This window comes from Taudactylus pleione, unplaced genomic scaffold, assembly GCF_031769625.1.
Source record: "Taudactylus pleione unplaced genomic scaffold, aTauple2 ptg000353l, whole genome shotgun sequence".
In the NCBI taxonomy this organism is placed as follows: Eukaryota; Metazoa; Chordata; class Amphibia; order Anura; family Myobatrachidae; genus Taudactylus; species Taudactylus pleione.
The window spans coordinates 1244526-1262165 of record NW_028284754.1 but is presented as its reverse complement, the minus strand read 5'-3'; the positions used below and the strand labels follow the sequence as shown (position 1 = coordinate 1262165).

Here is a 17640-nt window from a genome sequence, read left to right as displayed (position 1 = left end):
TAAAGGGGTCAGTGATGTATTGTACAGTATAGAGGGGTCAGTGATGAAGGGTATAGAGGGGTCAGTAATGTAGTGTGGGGTATAGAGGGATCAGTAATGTAGGGTATAGAGGGATCAGTAATGTAGGGTATAGAGGGGTCAGTAATGTAGTGTGGGGTATAGAGGGGTCAGTAATGTATTGTACAGTATAAAGAGGTCAGTGATGCAGTATAGGGTTTAGAGGGGTCAGTGATGTAGTAGTGTAGTGTATAGAGGGGTCAGTGATGTAGTGTAGGATATAGAGGGGTCAGTAATGTAGTGTAGGGTATAGAGGGGTCAGTGATGTAGGGTATAGAGGGGTCAGTGATGTAGTGTAGGGTATAGAGGGATCAGTAATGTAGGGTATAGAGGGGTCAGTAATGTAGTGTGGGGTATAGAGTGGTCAGTAATGTATTGTACAGTATAAAGGGGTCAGTGATGCAGTATAGGGTATAGAGGGGTCAGTGATGTAGTAGTGTAGTGTATAGAGGGGTCAGTGATGTAGTGTAGGGTATAGAGGGGTCAGTGATGTAGGGTATAGAGGGGTCAGTAATGTAGTGTGGGATATAGAGGGATCAGTGATGTAGGTTATAGAGGGGTCAGTAATGTAGGGTTTAGAGGTGTCAGTAATGTATTGTACAGTATAGAGGGGTCAGTGATGCAGTGTAGGATATAGAGGGGTCAGTGATGTATTGTAGGGTATAGAGGGGTCAGTGATGTAGTGTGGGGTATAGAGGGATCAGTAATGTAGTGTGGGGTATAGAGGGGTCAGTAATGTATTGTACAGTATAGAGGGGTCAGTGATGCAGTATAGGGTATAGAGGGGTCAGTGATGTAGTAGTGTATAGAGGGGTCAGTGATGTAGTGTAGGGTATAGCGGGGTGAGTGATTTAGTGAAAAGTATTGAGAGGTTAGTGATGTAGTGATGGGTATAAAGGGGTCAGTATTGTAATGTAGGATATAGAGGAGTCAGTGATTTAGTGGTGGGTATAGAGGGGTCAGTGATGTAGTGTAGGGATATAGAGGAATTCATAATGTGGTCTAGGGTTTAGAGGGGTCAGTAAAAATATTAATCCCAAGTACTTAGTACACTATTATTAAATTAAGATGCAAAATGCAGGAAAAGCTACACAACCTGGGTAAAAAAAGCAAAGGTCAAAGGTCTAAAACAAGTGATCCACACCATGACTTCCACCACTTATTTTTATGTTTAAACTTAGATATGTTTATTTTTGGTATTGGTGGTGGTATTGGGGGGAGGGAGGCACAAAAGGAAATTATCACCCTCGGCTCCACTTGGTCTAAATCCAGCCCTGACGTATACATGCATGACCAACAGCACGAGAGGAAAAATATTGCTAAACAACAACACAAGTGTTCATGGGACTCAGGCATGAACAAGACTGGACTTTGCATAGAGGAAGTGTTTGCCTGAAACATACATCACCAAGGTTATGGGTAAGTGCATATTAGCACAGTACAATCAGTCCACACTCACATGAAACAAAATTAACTTTTTGTTTCTAAATATAAAAAAAAAACTCCAGGGACATTTGATGACCATTACTTGAAATACTAGAGGCAAGTGGCCTGGAATAACAATCTGAAATGTATCTACAGTTTGAAGGAGGAAGCTCACCACTAATCCTCCTTCCTTCCTCCAATAGCACCCACCTTGATTTTATAAGGAAATTTAAATGCAGAAAAAATGAAAATATTGACAAGCATATTTCTTTTGTATACAGTATATTCAATGGTTAGAATACACATTCAATATAAATGTCATGTTTATAATAATAAAAATCATAGTAGTGTGGTACCCTAGAACCTAGTTGTACCACATGTACCCTTAGATACACATACATACCTGTATATAGGTAAAGATTGTATATACCCAAATTTCAAATGTACGGAAATGTTGCCTCATTGCTAGCATTGGCACATGTTTAGTATTATTGTTTAGGAGTCTAGGTTTAGTAAATTTGTAAATATTTTTCTGTGTGTATTTGGGACTGGGATTCTGTCCCCCATAGACTTATTATAATTTTATGGCACACAGACTCTGTCATTATTTTCCACGGGGCTCACCCTTCCGCAAGGGAACAATGATCCCTTCCAGCAGTGTAACCTATTAAAAAATGTGGATGTCTCATGGCAGTGACTCTCCCAACAGGCTAGTAATAAGGTAAAGCCCCTCCCCATTTGTACTAATGGAATCCTGCAGTTCAGCCAACCAGCGCCTCCATTGTCATTGGTGGTCAGTGAGAGAAGAGGCAGTGCTGTGTGGCAGGACTGGTACGGGAGCTTAGGAATAGACATCGGAATCTGATGGTTAGCAACCATTGATGTTTCCGATTTGATGGAAGTACTTTTTCCATTGAATACTGGAAATTCAATGGTTTACGGCCCTCAGATGCAGCTTTCCGATGCCCATTTGTTGGCTGGCTACAGGGGGTGAGCACACACTGCTGCTCTGCATAGCAAAGCAGTTGGTGAGCAACAGGAGAATGAATAGAACTGTGCACATGCGCACAGCATCTATTCTCTGTGTATGGGGAGCCTGGGGGCAGCCCAGCATCTCAGAGAGTGCTGGCCATGTCCCCACAGTGACGTGGAGGGGGGAACCGAGAGGCTCCATCACCTTTTCCACATACTCTACCCTTTCCAGGCGCATGTATAATCATCACAATGATTACACTATTGCATGATAGGGATGCAATGAATAGTTGCCATTGCATCGCTTGATTTGATGTTGGAAGCCCGGCAACCGTTCGATGCCAGGCTTCCGATGTCCATCCCTACTGGAGCTCCCAGGCAGCAATACCCTGCATTTACTAGCACTTAAGGTCTAGAACAGTGGTGAAGGTAGTGTAATCTAAATCATGTTAGGAGTAAACCTCAGCAATGAAAATACAGTGTAAATATGCAATCTCGTACAGTGGCAGATGTAAATGGAATAGTTAATTTATTCACATAACCCACAATAAAACATGTTTTAGCCTAAATTTAGCCTCTGGCGAAGCTGTAGGATACAGGGAAACGCGTTAGTCAAACTGTGAACATAGAACCCTGATTTTTCTTAAAACACACATTGATTTACCAGGAATACCCGTGAGTGAACCATTTGTCCTAATATCTCACCCTTCGAACGGACACAGGAACAATAGGAACCCCTGAGTGGATCACACTAAACTGCATGTTATTTTGGACACCAACGGATACCACCTGTGAAAAGGGCTCTGCAATATATTGGACGCCATATACGGCATTTACCTACCTGCAGGTTAGGTTACAAAACTCTTCCAGTGTGTTTTTTCAATTCAGCCAAATTCCAGGATATACTGTATGTACACCTTATATTCCAACGCTTGAACTTATTGATTATTGAAATACCCATTTTTACTTTTTATTGTCGGACGGTGTCCCTCTTTATCATTCATTGAACACTACTATTTAGTTTTAATCATGGTTTCTAGCATGAAACCAATGATTTATTGTGTGTTATGTGAATAAATTAACTATTTTCATTGCTGATGTTTACTTCTAATTTACTTCTAATACTTTACTTAATATACTTCTAATACTATGTAGATTGCGCTACCTTCCACTTTGTTCTAGACTTTATATATCAGGTGACTGCTGATTTTTACAATAGCTGTTTCTTTCCAGTATTTGTGAACACTTTAGAACATCTTCCATGAACACATCTTAAGGTGAAACAGACAGCGCAGTTTTTTTTCTTTTTCTGTTACTAGCACTTAAGGTGCCTACAGACTAGACAACATGCAAATGATTCAATGTCATCACTGGTTTCCCTTGAACTCTCCCCGGCAGCTCCCAGGCACTCGAGGATACGATAAACTGTAAACTGTAAGCATAAACTGTACAATCTGACCAATGATATATCGTGCACGATCTAATGATTTGCAAATCTTTAGATAGTGCACAATATATGGGCTGGACTATCAGACACACAGATGCATGCACAGTTCAGTGATGCATGCATGCATAAAAAAAATGAATCAAAATTGTAAAAATAAAAAACCAGAATAACCAGCCCTAGGTTTTTCAGAGCCAGTCCAGGTTTTGTAAATACAGAGGACAAAAGACGTAGGGGTCCCCTGTATTTAGCACTGGGCTAATCGAGTCGGTTCTGGTTTGAAAATACAGGGGACAAAGAGAATAGGGGTCCCCTGTATTTTCCATAACCACCACCGGGCTCTTACTAGCAGGATTGAGTAATGCCACAGCCAGGGGAGCCCTTACACTGGGTTCCACAGCCAAAACAATACCCCTGACTGATAGTCAGCCTAGGCTGGGGATCCCTGAGGAGGTGGGGACCCTCCAAAAAATGGATCCCCCATCTACAGGGCACCCTAAGCCTGGGCTGATAGCCTTGAGTTATCCCCAGCATCCCTGGTTGATAAGTGCTCTGTTTATAGTGTAAAGTGTGGTGTAAAAAACAGATGAAGTAATGTTGTCTTTTGCAGTAAAACTAAAGGTCCCAGCAAGCCTCCCCCATGCTGGTACTTGGAGAACCACAAGTATATATATGCAGGGCATTACAGGCCTGCTGGTACCTGTAGTTCTCCTGCAAAATAAATAAGACAGTACACACACACCATGAAAGTAAAGCTTTATTAACACATACATGCACACTCACAATCATACATACTCACTCAGGGGTCTATTTACTAAGTCTTGGATGGAGATAAAGTGAACAGATAAAGTCCCAGCTGATCAGCTCCTAACTGCCATGTCACAGGTTGTGTTAGAAAAATGACAGTTAGGAGCTGATTGGCTGATACTTTATCTCCATCCAATGCTTAGTAAATAGACACCCTAGTATCTCTGTAGCCATTCATGTCCAATTGTCTGTGTAGAAATCCATGGATACCTGTAAAATAAAAATTCCAAATTCACCTATTCTTAGCGTGGATCATGTCCTCTTCATTCCAAGTAGGCATCCATGGCCTTCTTGGAAAAGAAATGTCCCAGACCCATGAACACAGCACTGTCCTCTAAGTACAGTACTACCATAATGACAGTTCAGCCACAGGATTTCACTATAGAAATCCCGGTGCTGAGCTTTCATTGGCAGAGAGAGTCAGACCTTTGCCTGTCAGCTAATGAGCTGTTCCCACTATTAACTTCAATGGTCAGAACCGCTAAAGTAACCTTTAGCAACCTTAGCAGTTCTCACCACTGAAGTCTAAGGGATTCTAGGGAGCATGATAGGGATGCTCAACCAATGAGCATCACTATCATGCTCATTGGTTGAGTGGCATAAGGCTCACCTCTCTAAGCCAATGAAAGCTCAGCACAGGATTTCTATATATGCTAGGAATAGGTGAGTATGGAATTTGTTTTACAGGTATCCATAGATTTTACATGGACAAGTGGACATCAATGACTACAGGGATACTAGGCGAGTATGTATGATTGTAAGTGTGAGTGTTTATGTATGTGTTAATAAAACTTTACTTTCATAGTGTTTGTGTACTGTCTTAATTTTAAGATTTCTTCTGCAGGTGAACTACAGGTATCAGCGGGCCTGTAATGCCCCACATGCTGGAACTTGTGGTTCTCCAAGTACCAGCATGTGGGGGAGGCTTTACTGGGACCTGTAGTTCTCCTGCAAAATAAAATATTACTTCATCTGAATTTTACAACACACTTTAAACTATCAACCTGGCACCCACTGCCCACGGGTGCCAGGGATATCCCTGGGCTATCAGCTAAGGCCTGGGGTGCCCTGGAAGGGGCGATCCCTCCCCAGGGATCCCTGGCCTTAACTAATGAGTGATCATGGGTTATGCCTTGGCTGGGGGACTCGGTGAAAGGGTTCCCCTGGCTGTAGCATTACACCCTGCTAGAAAGAGCCTGGTACTGGTTATGGAAAATACCAAGGACCCCTACTTTATGTCATCTGCATTTCCAAACCAGGACTGGCTCACTGAGCCCAATGCTGGTTGTGCTAAATACTGGGGACCCATATGTCTTTTTTCCCCTGTATTTTGACAACTAGGACTGCCTCTCAAAAGTCCTGGGATGTTATGCTTTGGTAGAGGCCACATAGTTTTTTTTGTTTCATTTACTTGACATGCATTTTTTATTAAACAGATGCATGCACAGATCTCACCGATCTGTGCAGGCATCTTTGTCATTAGGGAAATGCCTGTCAAGTGATGTATGCAGGCATCATATCGTTAGTGCCTAAAAACTAAATGATATTCCGTGAATTGTGTACGAGACTGCCAGATCTTACCTGCTGTAGGTATGATCTGAGGATATGATGGATGATCCGCTGATATGCGTATCGGCATCATTTTCATTCATGGACACTACACAATTTGCATAATTGGTAATTTCAATGTATCAAAATTGGCCAAATCATGGAACTGTAGGTGGACCCTGTTAGGCAGACTCCCCTCCCCAGAAGGTGGGCAGAGACTCTCTGTAAGGCAGCAGCTGGAGAGTGGAATGCACTCTGAGACCGGCCTCCCCTTTGTGTCCATCAGAAAAGTGCAAGGAGGTGCGGCTTCCCTGACTTGGGTAGAGCCAAGGACATATCAAGAGGCACGTCTGTTTATGCAAAGGAAACTGCCTTAAACTCTCCCCTCCTGGCTATTGACAAACAGCAATGTGGACTTTCCCAGGCAAATAGTGGGCAGTAGGACAGGAGGCAGGCTCTCTGAGAATGTGGACTGAGGGAGGATTGTGATTCCCCCAGTGACAGACACCTACTCTACTTCAGAACACCTGGGACCAGTATCAGAGTGAGGTCTGTAATCAATTGTTCATCACAGCCCTGCACATCTGCTGAGAGTTCTAATTCATCACTATGGCTTTCAACCACAAAGAACCCCTCATCCATCCTCCCTCAAAAGTCTCTACAAACAGCTGTAAAGACAGAAACCAAAACTAACTTGCTAATTAGTGATTGGATCTTTAGAGTGCATGCTAGTCTCCAGTAACACTCTATTCATCTATTTACCTTATTACAGCATTGTACTTAAATATACAGTAGCTGCATCCCAGTATCAAATAATAACAGGCAAAGGACTTTCTGCTAGATGACTTATACAGACATTATAAAACAGGTATCATAAACTTTTCCAGTCTCCTCTGGAAAACTATTTAATTTGCAAAATATCAACTTAAAGTAGCAAAATTAGAGGTTACATATTATTTTCACATAGGAATTCAGCCAGTTTTTGCTACTGTCTAAAGCAGATTCAGTGCTCGCTCTGAATCAGGGCCGTCCCTGCTCCTTTTTGGAGCGGCCTCCTGGCCGCTCGCATAGCTGTGGGTGACCACCCACAGCTATAGCGAGCGGCCAAAATGATGGTCAAGACCATCGCGACCATCGGGCTTGCGACGAGACCCTTGCGGTAGGGTCTCACTGCCACAAGCCCTGGAGTGCTTTTGGCTCTATCAGAGCCAAAAGCACTCCCACTGATATCACTAGTGATGTCAGTGGGGCCGGCCCCAGACGGTAGGTGTTCCCATGGGAACACCTCCGTCTGGGCAGCAACGCCCCCAGCATGCCCACCAAAAGGGGCATGCTGTCAATCAGCATTGACAGCATGCCCCCTTTGGTGCGAGACCCATAACGATGGCTTGGGCATCATTATTCGGGTCTCGCGCATGCGCTCGACGGAGCCACCTCCGTCGTGCGCATGCACACTTGGGCAACATTGACCCACTTGCGAGCGCTTGGCGCTCGTGAGCGGGTCTGAATTAGGCCCAGAGAGTGAGACAGAGGAAGAGGGGAGAGAGAGTGAGGGGAAGATATAGAATGGGAGGGAGAGAGAAGAGAGAGATAAAATGAGGAGGAGAAAGAAAGAGAGAGGAACTGACAGGGAGAGAGAGAAAGGGAAGGAAGGACAGGGAGGGAGATAGATAAAGAGGGAAGGAGAGGAACAGAGAGGAAGATAGAGAGAGGAGGAACATGAGGGAGATAGAGAGACAAAAAGAGAGGGAGGGGGCAGTGGGAGGGAAGGAGAGAGGGAGAGGAGAAAAAGAGAGGGAGGGGACAGAGGGAGGGAGAGAGGGGACAAGGAAAATCAGGGAGGGAGAGAGTGTCGGATGGAGGGTATTGAGAAAGAGGGAGGCGGGAAGGTGATAGGGAGTGAGGAGAGAGGGTGGAGTGACAGATAGGGAATTAGAGAGATAGGAAGGAGGGAGAGGGAGGGAGAGAAAGAGAGGAAGGGACATGGATGGTGACAGAGAGGGAGGGATAGAGAGGAGAGAGTAAAAGGGAAGGAGTGAGACAGAGAATGAGATAGAGGAAGACAGGGAGAAAAGAGAGGGAGCAAGCAGGGGACAAAGAAGGAGGAAGGGGAGAGAGAGATAGAGAGAGTGGAGATAGACAGAGAAAGGAAAAGGGGAGGGAGAGGGAGCGTAGGGGAGAGAAAGAGGTAGGGGGAAGGCAGAGGGAGTAAGAGAGAGAGTGACGGAGGTGGAGGAAGAAAGAGGGAGGGACATGGATGGATAAATGGAGAGAAATATGGAGGGAGGGACAGGGCAGGAGATAGTGATACAGAGATAGATAGGAAGGAGAGAGAGGTATGGAGGAGGGAGAGAATGAAAGAGAGAGACATGGAGGGAGAGAAACAGAGGGAGAATGGGATAGGGAAGGAGACAGAGGGAAAGGGAAAGAGAGAGAGGGTGAGGGAGAGGGAGGGAGAGAAAGATTGAGATAGAGGAAGATAGGGAGAAAAAGGGAGACAGATAGAGGGTAAAGAAAGAGACGGAGGGAAGAGGGGACATATATGGAGAAAGAGGGAGGGAGGGGGAGAGATAATGGGAGGGCAACAGAAGGAAAGAAGAATAGAGAATGGGAGGGAGAGAAGGAGATAGTGAGGGTCAGATAGAGAGATAGAGAGATAAAGAGGGAGGAAGATAGAGACAGAGAGATAAATGGAGGGAGGGAGAGAGATAGAGGGAGAAAGACATATGAATAGAGACATGTAGAGAGGGTGGGAGAGACAGGGAAGAAGAGAGGGAGGTAGGGAGGAAAGGAGAGAGAGGGATAGACAGGGGGAGGGAGAGGGAGATAGAGAAAAGGGGGCAGGAAGGAAGTTAGAGAGACAGTGAGAGGGGGAGGGAGACAGAGGGAGGGGGTGTGAGAGGAATGGAGAGAGAGGGTGAGATAAAGGAAGAGAGGGAGACAAAGAGAGAGAGAGGGGAAAGACAGAGATGGGGAAGGGGACAGAGAGGGAGGGAGGGGGAAAGATAAGGTGAGGGCGAGAGAAGGAAAGAAGAATAGAGAATAGAAAAAGCAACCAAGGTAGGGTCCAGAGTGGCTAAATTTGGGCAATGTTTGCAGTTGTGTGCAGGCCCCAAATGTGTGGGGGCCCCTGGGTGACCACTCTGTCTGTCCTGCCTATAATTTGGCCCTGGCCTAAAGGATTCTAATTAGGGGTGAGCGGGTTCGGTTTTACTCGGATTTACTCGGATCTTTAAACTGCATTTTATTGGCTATCGCCTATCATGTGTTTTGGATAGCCAATATAATAAATCCAAATTTGCGGTAAAGTGGCGATAAGAACCGAGTAAATCCGAGTAAAACCGAACCCGCTCACCCCTAAATTTTTCTAATGTACTAGTAGTGCAATTCTTCCAGGAATTTCTCATTACAGCTGCAGGACATGGAGACAAAATTAGTAAGACACTTTGGGCCCTATTTATTAAAATCTGCATTAAAATGCAGATTGTAGTGTGATCTTACTGACTGAATTTGCATTGTGAATTCACAGGGATTTATAAAAAGTTTGTGATAAAGCTATGTCCCTGCAAATCCCCTCCACAGCCTTATCACTGTATTTTTCAGAAACAATCCAGTGACAAGGTGCCCGCGCATGTGCCGACCAGCCACCACTACCCCAATGCTCATGACTGTGGCCCCCCTGCGAGCACTCTCACAGCCTCCCCCCTTAATTTCTCTTACCTCTGGTGATTGGTGCTCCGGTGATGTCCTACATGGCGCCGGTCAACTGGTCTCCCATCCTGCACCTGTTATTTGTTTTATATTGTCTGCATGATATTTATGTATGTACCCCTCCTTATTTTACTAATAAATTGCATTGTTTCTATATTCATATATTTATCTATACAACTCAGCTCTTTTTGAATTGGTCATTTGGTATATATGTACCATTAGCACTGGCACTTTGTACTTTTATGTCAATATCTTTACTGTGTGGCACTTTTTGGAGCTCTGATCCAGTTCTATTATCTATATGTATATGTGTATATATATATATATATATATATATATATCCACAAAAATAAGGCGGCACTCAGGGACTTGTCACATCATGTAAATAACAGTGAAACTTTACTGCATAAATTGACTTTTCAGGGATGTGCTTCCCTTCTTCAGGACAGTAAACAATCATGAATACAGTGAAACATTAAATAGGTGCACTTACCAATCGTGGAAACAGTTGTCGGAAGTGACGTCGTGGATGACTCCAGCTCTTCTATGGAAACATAATAAACAAGGCAGTGTTACTGTTAATACTTAAAAACCACTAAAAACATAAACAACATTAATAGAGTGACTAAAAACTGTTTAAGACATGTGTACAATCATGTCACATGATAATGTGAGAAAAATAAACTGCTCAGGCATTGTGCAAATAAGTATGTGCAAATAAGTACATATGATACTTAATGATAAAATATCAATCCATAATATATGTCTCAAATATGTATGCAACATAAAATATTAGATTTATATATAAAAAATCCTTATATGAAAATATATTAAATTCAAAGATTATTGTATATGAAAAGACTGGGCAGCCAACATGAGATCTCCTATTACAAAGTACATCTTAACATCATAGAATGTAACAACAACTATAATCTAAAATGTATATATAATATCTCAAGTAACTTTGATTAAATAAAATATATTAATCATAGAGAATCATTTAACCCCCTGGGTTTGACAGTGTCTAAGCCAAAAATCTAACATGATTCTAAATGTAGAAATTTACGTGCTCTGTTACCACTTCAAATCGATTCAGGTTCTTGATCTATAATTTTGTATTCCAAAGTCGCCATGTGTGAGGACATGAGATGTGTGTTAAAAATGTAATGTGCAATGCTTTTTAGCACTTGATGTTTAGCCCTTATCCATATGTCAGTTTTATTCATAACCAGTAGAGCAATGTAACACCTCACAGAGCAAAAGACATCATGGGTTAATTTCCACCTCTGCAAGGGACACTCAGGACTTACATCCCCTTCCATTTGCCTGCCTTTGTCCCTCATTGGAGTCTGGCTGACTGTACAGAGCCAGCCCCGTGAGTGTTCATCAGAGAAGTAATATCTTGGGGAGGTAGGAGGAAGTTATAGGATAAGGGACTCGAACCAATCAGGAAATGGTGCAACTCCTCTGGGTGGTCACAAGGACCGTGGAAACTTGGAAGTTTTTAAAAGAAGTCACCAAAGGCAGCCCCACTTGTTAGTCACACTTCCAAGGTGCTTAGTGGAATGCATGACCAGTCCTGTGTGTTTGTATAGGCTATCAATGTTGTGTGAATGGTAGTAGTTTCGACTGTGTGGTATCCTGGAAAAGATTGGGTGGATTTATGCATCTGGAAACTCCTGTGGGGAGATCTTCATTCTCTGGTGTGGACTTGAACTCAATCACTGCTGTGTGAACTGTGGTAGGTTCGACTGTATAGTATCCTGTAAATGCTTGCGTAGTCGTATACGTTATCACTTCTGTGTGAACTTTTATAGTTTCTACTGTATGAAACTGTGTGTTGTTGGCTATTTGGTGGACTTGTCCTGGAACTTTGGGTCTCCTTCAGACCCGCTCACGAGCGCTGTATGCTTGCAAGCGGGTCGATGTTGCCCAAATGTGCATGCGCACGATGGAGGTGCCTCCATCGTGTGCATTCGTGAGACCCAAATAACGATGGGGTAGCCGTTGTTAGAGGTCTCGCACAAAAGGGGGCATGCTGTCGATGGTGCATGACAGCACGCCCCCTTTGGTGGGCGTGCCAGGGGCGTGGCTGCCCAGACGGAAGCATTCCCATGGGAACGCCTATTGTTTGGGTCTGGCCCCACTGACCTCACTAGTGATGTCAGTGGGAGTGTTTTTGGTTCTGATAGAGCCAAAAGCACTCTGGGCTTGCGGCAGATGAGACCCTACCGCAAGGGTCTCATCGCAAGCCCAATGGTCACGATGGTCTTGACCATCGCGACCATATTTTTGGCCACTCGCATAAGCTGTGGGTGGTCACCCACAGCTATGCGAGCGGCCAGGAGGCCGCTCCAATTTGAGCTAGGATGGCCCTGATTCAGAGTGAGCACTCTTGTCAGAGCGTCCGGCTCTGCATCAGGCCCTTTATACTCTATTTGGACTGCCTATGTCTGGACTGCTACTTGCATGTTGCCTGTTCCCTGTGTTTACCTCTTGCCATTGCATATTCCCTATTTTGGTGTGCCGTACAAAATAAACCATCACTTTGCTTTCATCTGCTGGGTAATTGAGAGAACTCTGTATTCTCACTTTTGGCGACAACAACAGTGGGAACATTCAGACACCAGCCTTCAAGCATAAAGTCATAAAATACAGCAGGGAATGGAATCAGCACCACTATGCTACCAATACCTCAAGAAAGGCCAACTGCAGGATTTCTGCCGAACAAAACAGATTGAGTTTTATGCACAGGATACCAGAGAAATATTAATAGCCCAGTGGGACCAAGATCATCCAAAGGAGGAGGATGATAAGGATGATGTACCAGAGCCAACTGAGGGTCAGTGAACCAGTGGGACAACTGCTTCAGGTGCAATGCCTATCATTGGAGGGGCAGATCAGTTGCAGGAGATGCTGGCAGCATTAGGATAAAGTGCAGCCATACTGGGGGCTGCCTTGGGAGCACAGACCTACACCCCTGCCCCACCAGCATTGGTAAGGCAGACAGCCAGGCTGCAATATCAGGACATCCCACCTTTTGATGAGGCCAGCTCAGATATTGATACCCATTTGCATATGTTTGGATCAGTGATGACTATGCATAGGATTGAGGCAGCAGAGTGGGCTCAATATTTGTTACCCAGTCTGAGTGGATGGGTGCTGGATGCGTGCCCTGCTTTGAGTCCAGAACAGACACTGGCATATGAGGAGGTCCATGGGGTGCTGCTTGCCAGATATGCGGTGACTGCTGAGTCGTACTGTAGCAAGTTCCGGTCAATGTCATGGAAAGGGGATTCATCATTTACAGAGTTTACTAACCTGTTGCGATGGAACTGTGGCTGGTCAGAAAGTGAGCACTTATGGTAGTGGATGATAAAAATTTTATTATCCTGGAACAGTTACTTAACAAGATGGCCCTGGAAATTAGAGAGTAGGTGGCGGATCAGAACCCCAACACTCCTGAGAAAGCAGCATACCTGAGTTCACAGCTAACATGCCCCAGTGGAGAAGAGCCAACCCGGATGAAAGGTCTGCCCCCCAATGCCCCCAACAGTTCCAAAATCTCTCCCTGGCAACCCAGCACCTGGCCCCACTACACACCCCAGCTCTGCAAATGGCCAATGCAAGACCACGGGGCCCAGCACATTCCGAGCCTTGGCAGTGCTAGAACTGTTGCCAGGTAGGGCATGTGCAATGAGACTGTCTGTGGTGAAGAGGACCATTTCTAGGTGCCCAACCAGCTTTACCCAGGGTAGCTTTGTGCCAGGAAATGGCATTTGGTGTGGGGAGGGGAACTGCATTCCTGATGTGCCAGAGGTGGAGGAAGTAGCATACCAAATGGAGGTTATAGCAGCTATTGGGAAAGCTACCTTGGATAACATGAAGGCCCACCTACAGCCTGTTAAAGTCAATGGGCAGGAACTGCGAGAATTGAGAGACTCCACCGTCTCCATCACCCTGGTCCAACCAGAGTTAGACCCTCAATGTCAACTGTTGGAGAAACAGAAAATTAAAATTTCCATGGCAGGAGAGCAGATAACCATTATACCCATGGCCTGGGTACACTTGCATTGGGGCCTTGACTAAAGGGAAAAGGAGGTGGGACTTGTTTTTCTGGTAACTTATCTGTGCAGTGGATTGGCTAGTTATTGTGTTGGAGCTATCACCCGGAGCCAAGCACAGTCATTGGTGACAGCACTCGAGGACACTCTCAGGCCATCACCAGGGTTCTCGGTGGGATCAATGGCCACAATCTGTGACCTGTCACTTGGTAGAGATCCCAGACACATGGATGGCTTGTCCCATCAGCAGGAACCAGACCCAGTTCTACGCAACCCAGGAAGACCCATCACCACCTCACCCAGTCAGTAGTGTTTCCTGATCACCCCTGGGAACAAGGCCTAAAAAGTGAGGGAGGAATGTGAGGACATGAGATTTGTGTTAAACTATATCCCACCAAATTCTTTTTTTCTTTTATCAACAACCAGATTTGCTGGTTTAAGATCTAAAAGATCAGAGGAGTGTTTGAAAGTTTTCTGTGATGATGCAGTAATGGAAACTCCTGTTTTAAATAGTGAATGCTCCACACAAGACCTCTTTATAAAAACAGAGTGGCTGTTGATAAAAGAAACAAGAGTCTGGTGGGATATAGTAGGTCTGGAAGATTATATTAAATGTAGCAGGATACCAAGAGGTTTGAGGATAAATAAGAATCCCACTTTTGGTCAATCAAATGATACATTTTTAAAAGAATGGTTCAGGAATTTGGATGAGGGTGCCTTAGATTTAATGTGGCTCATTGTGTATGAAAAGAAAAAAATATTACAGGATATAGAAAAGGATAGTATTGAGGTTGAATAAAATGATTACATTCTGCCAATATGGATGAGTTTAGACAATTTTCAGAAAATATTGAAAACAAGATTAGTACAATTGAAAAGGAAATTGTAAGTTGCAAGTTTAAAAGGGATAAAGAGAATTATGACAAGGGTCAAGTGCGGAATTAGCACACAATTCGAAAACAGCTTAACGACTGCTTATGATTTTAAATGGCAGTAACAGATTTATGTTAGATATAATCCCATATGGGAGGACTTCAAACAAATATTACCCATCAATAATCGGAACCAATTAACAAGAATGGATAACTCCCCTTATAGATGGCAGACAGTTTCTAGAAAGAAATTATGGATAGAGCCTGTTAGGGGTAGAAGGGATTTTTCCCTGATACTTTCCAATAGATATCAAGCATTAAAGAACTTGCATGATAATGAAAGTTCACCAAGTAGTTTTTTATACAGAGGCCAGAAAATGTTTGTTCCTGGACGTGACAAACTTTCAACAAATCAAACTGTAGAAGGAACAAGGAAAAGGTTCAGAGACATAGAGGTAAAAGAAGGGGACAAAGTCCCACAAAAAAATGGCGCTCAATCAAACGAACCAGAGGATTTAAATAAAATAGGTATTTTTAACCTATCTAAGGTAACACTTTCAATTACCACCAGTGGTTTATTACAAAAAGAGCTTAGCTTTGCACCGACCACGGGAAGTATTAAATTCCAAACATATATCGATTTAAACTTGCAGTATACATACATAAAATGACACTGAAAAGACATTATATACGGAATGAGAATAAATGTTTGACTCTGGTAAAGATTTGGGAAGTAAACCATTGGGGAACTAAAGGCCTAAAAAAACAAAGTACATTTTACCCTATTGAATCACGTGGTTCTTGCTTGGATCTTTTTTCTAAATTAGTTAAAAAAGATTTAGATAAAACTACCAATACCCCTAGGATCAGAGATAACCTTATGAAAGGGGAAATACAATGATTAAAAATGTTAGTTGATAATAAAGAATTGGTAATTAAACAGGCGGACAAGTGGGAGGCCTTGTTATCATGACTAGTGAGAAATATGTACAGGAGATGAATAGATTGCTATCCGATAGTAAATTGTATGTTGTAAACTATATTGTGATCCAACTATAGAATATTTTATAGATTTGAAGAGGCTACTAGATAAGGGGTTAAAGGATAAGGTACTCACACATGATGAATATAAATATCTACACAATGAAACTCCCAGAATTGCTACAATTTACCATCTGACAAAGATACTGTACATAAGGACCAGATATCACCTCCTGGTCACCCAATAGTTTCTGGTGTGAATTCATTAACCTCAAGAATATCAGAATATATTGATGTGTATTTGAAAAAATATGTTAATTTATTAGATTCATATATAAAGGATTCCACGCATGTACTACAGATACTACATGATTTTAGGTGGAATGATTAACACAAATGGGGCACAATTGATGTCCAATCGCTCTATACTTCAATCGCACATGAGAAGGGTTTGGAATGTGTTAAAATAGAGAAGCGATCCTGACATGTATCCCCTGAAAATTGAGTTTATGATTAATGCAATCCGTTTTGTACTAAAACATAACTATTTAACCTTTTTAGGTGATATTTATGAGCAGACATATGGAATTGCAATGGGGACGATTTGTGCTCCCAGTGTGGCGAATCTCTTTCTTGGTGAATGGGAGAAATAATATATCTATGTTAATAATCCATTCTTAGATTAATTAATCCTTTTTAAATGTTACATAGACGATTTGTTAATTGTCTGGTGTGGATCAGAATCGGAATACTTTGAGTTTGTACATTATTTAAATGTGAATGAATTTAATTTGGGTTTCACCTCTGAGTTTCAACCTGAGAAAATAGCTTGTTTAGATCTAGCGATGTGTGTGAGGAATTGTCAAGGAGATGGTAAAGAGATAAATACCTCAACCCATTTTAAAACTGTTGACAGCAATAATTATCTAGAATATAAAAGTTGTCATTTTGGTCAGTGGAAGAGAAATATCCCATTTTCCCAACTAGTGAGATTGAGACGAAATTGTTCTACCTTAGAAATGTTTGAAGATCAATCCAAAGTTATTGTCACAAGATTTCTTGGGAAAGGATATCCACTAGATTTAATTAATGCCACCGTAGGCAGAGCAAAAAGCCTTGAAAGATCAACATTATTGAATTATAAGATAAAGAGAGAGAAAAGTGATAATATTAAATGCCCTTTTTTTTACTTGCTTATCAAGTCAGATTGAGGATATTATAAGAATTTTAAATAGACACTGGCATCTGTTTAAAATATATCTGATATATTCTCAGTTTTTTCCTGACAGAGCTGAACTTGTTTTTAGAAGAGCAAGAACCTTAAATAATTTAATGTGCCTCAGTCTATTGCTTGTGTTGAACGACCATTTAAAACCCGTATCATTTTTTAGTAAAGCTGTAGGATTTTTTACTTGTAATTCTTATAAAGTGTGTTAATACGGCTTGAAATGTCAGAAGACTTTTGTTGGTAATGATGGCCCAAAAGAATATAAAATAAAGGGTGTAATTAACTGCAATACTACCTATGTTATTTATATGGTAATATGTGGTTGTAGTAAAAAAATACGTGGGGAAGACTAAGCGTCCTCTGATAATCAGAATCTTGGAACATACTAGAAATATAAAATATCTGATAATCAGTGTCCCATGGCATTTTAAAATATGGCAAGCAAGCAAAATACATAACCTTAGATTTCTTGGCCTGTAACACATGAAATTAGATCAAAGAGGTGGTGACAGACTTAATTTATTATCTAAA

At 42.6% G+C, this 17640-nt stretch overlaps 1 protein-coding gene across 1 annotated transcript in view; it reads right to left on the bottom strand.

Moving 5' to 3' along the window:
• The window catches only part of LOC148508605 (uncharacterized), a 653608-nt gene that overhangs the window by 179695 nt on the left and 456273 nt on the right, over positions 1 to 17640 (bottom strand). Inside the window, exon 19 of the mRNA XM_088444305.1 lies at positions 10458 to 10508. Within this exon, the coding sequence (XP_088300431.1) occupies positions 10458 to 10508 (51 nt within the window). The remainder of the gene's footprint in view (positions 1 to 10457; positions 10509 to 17640) is intronic.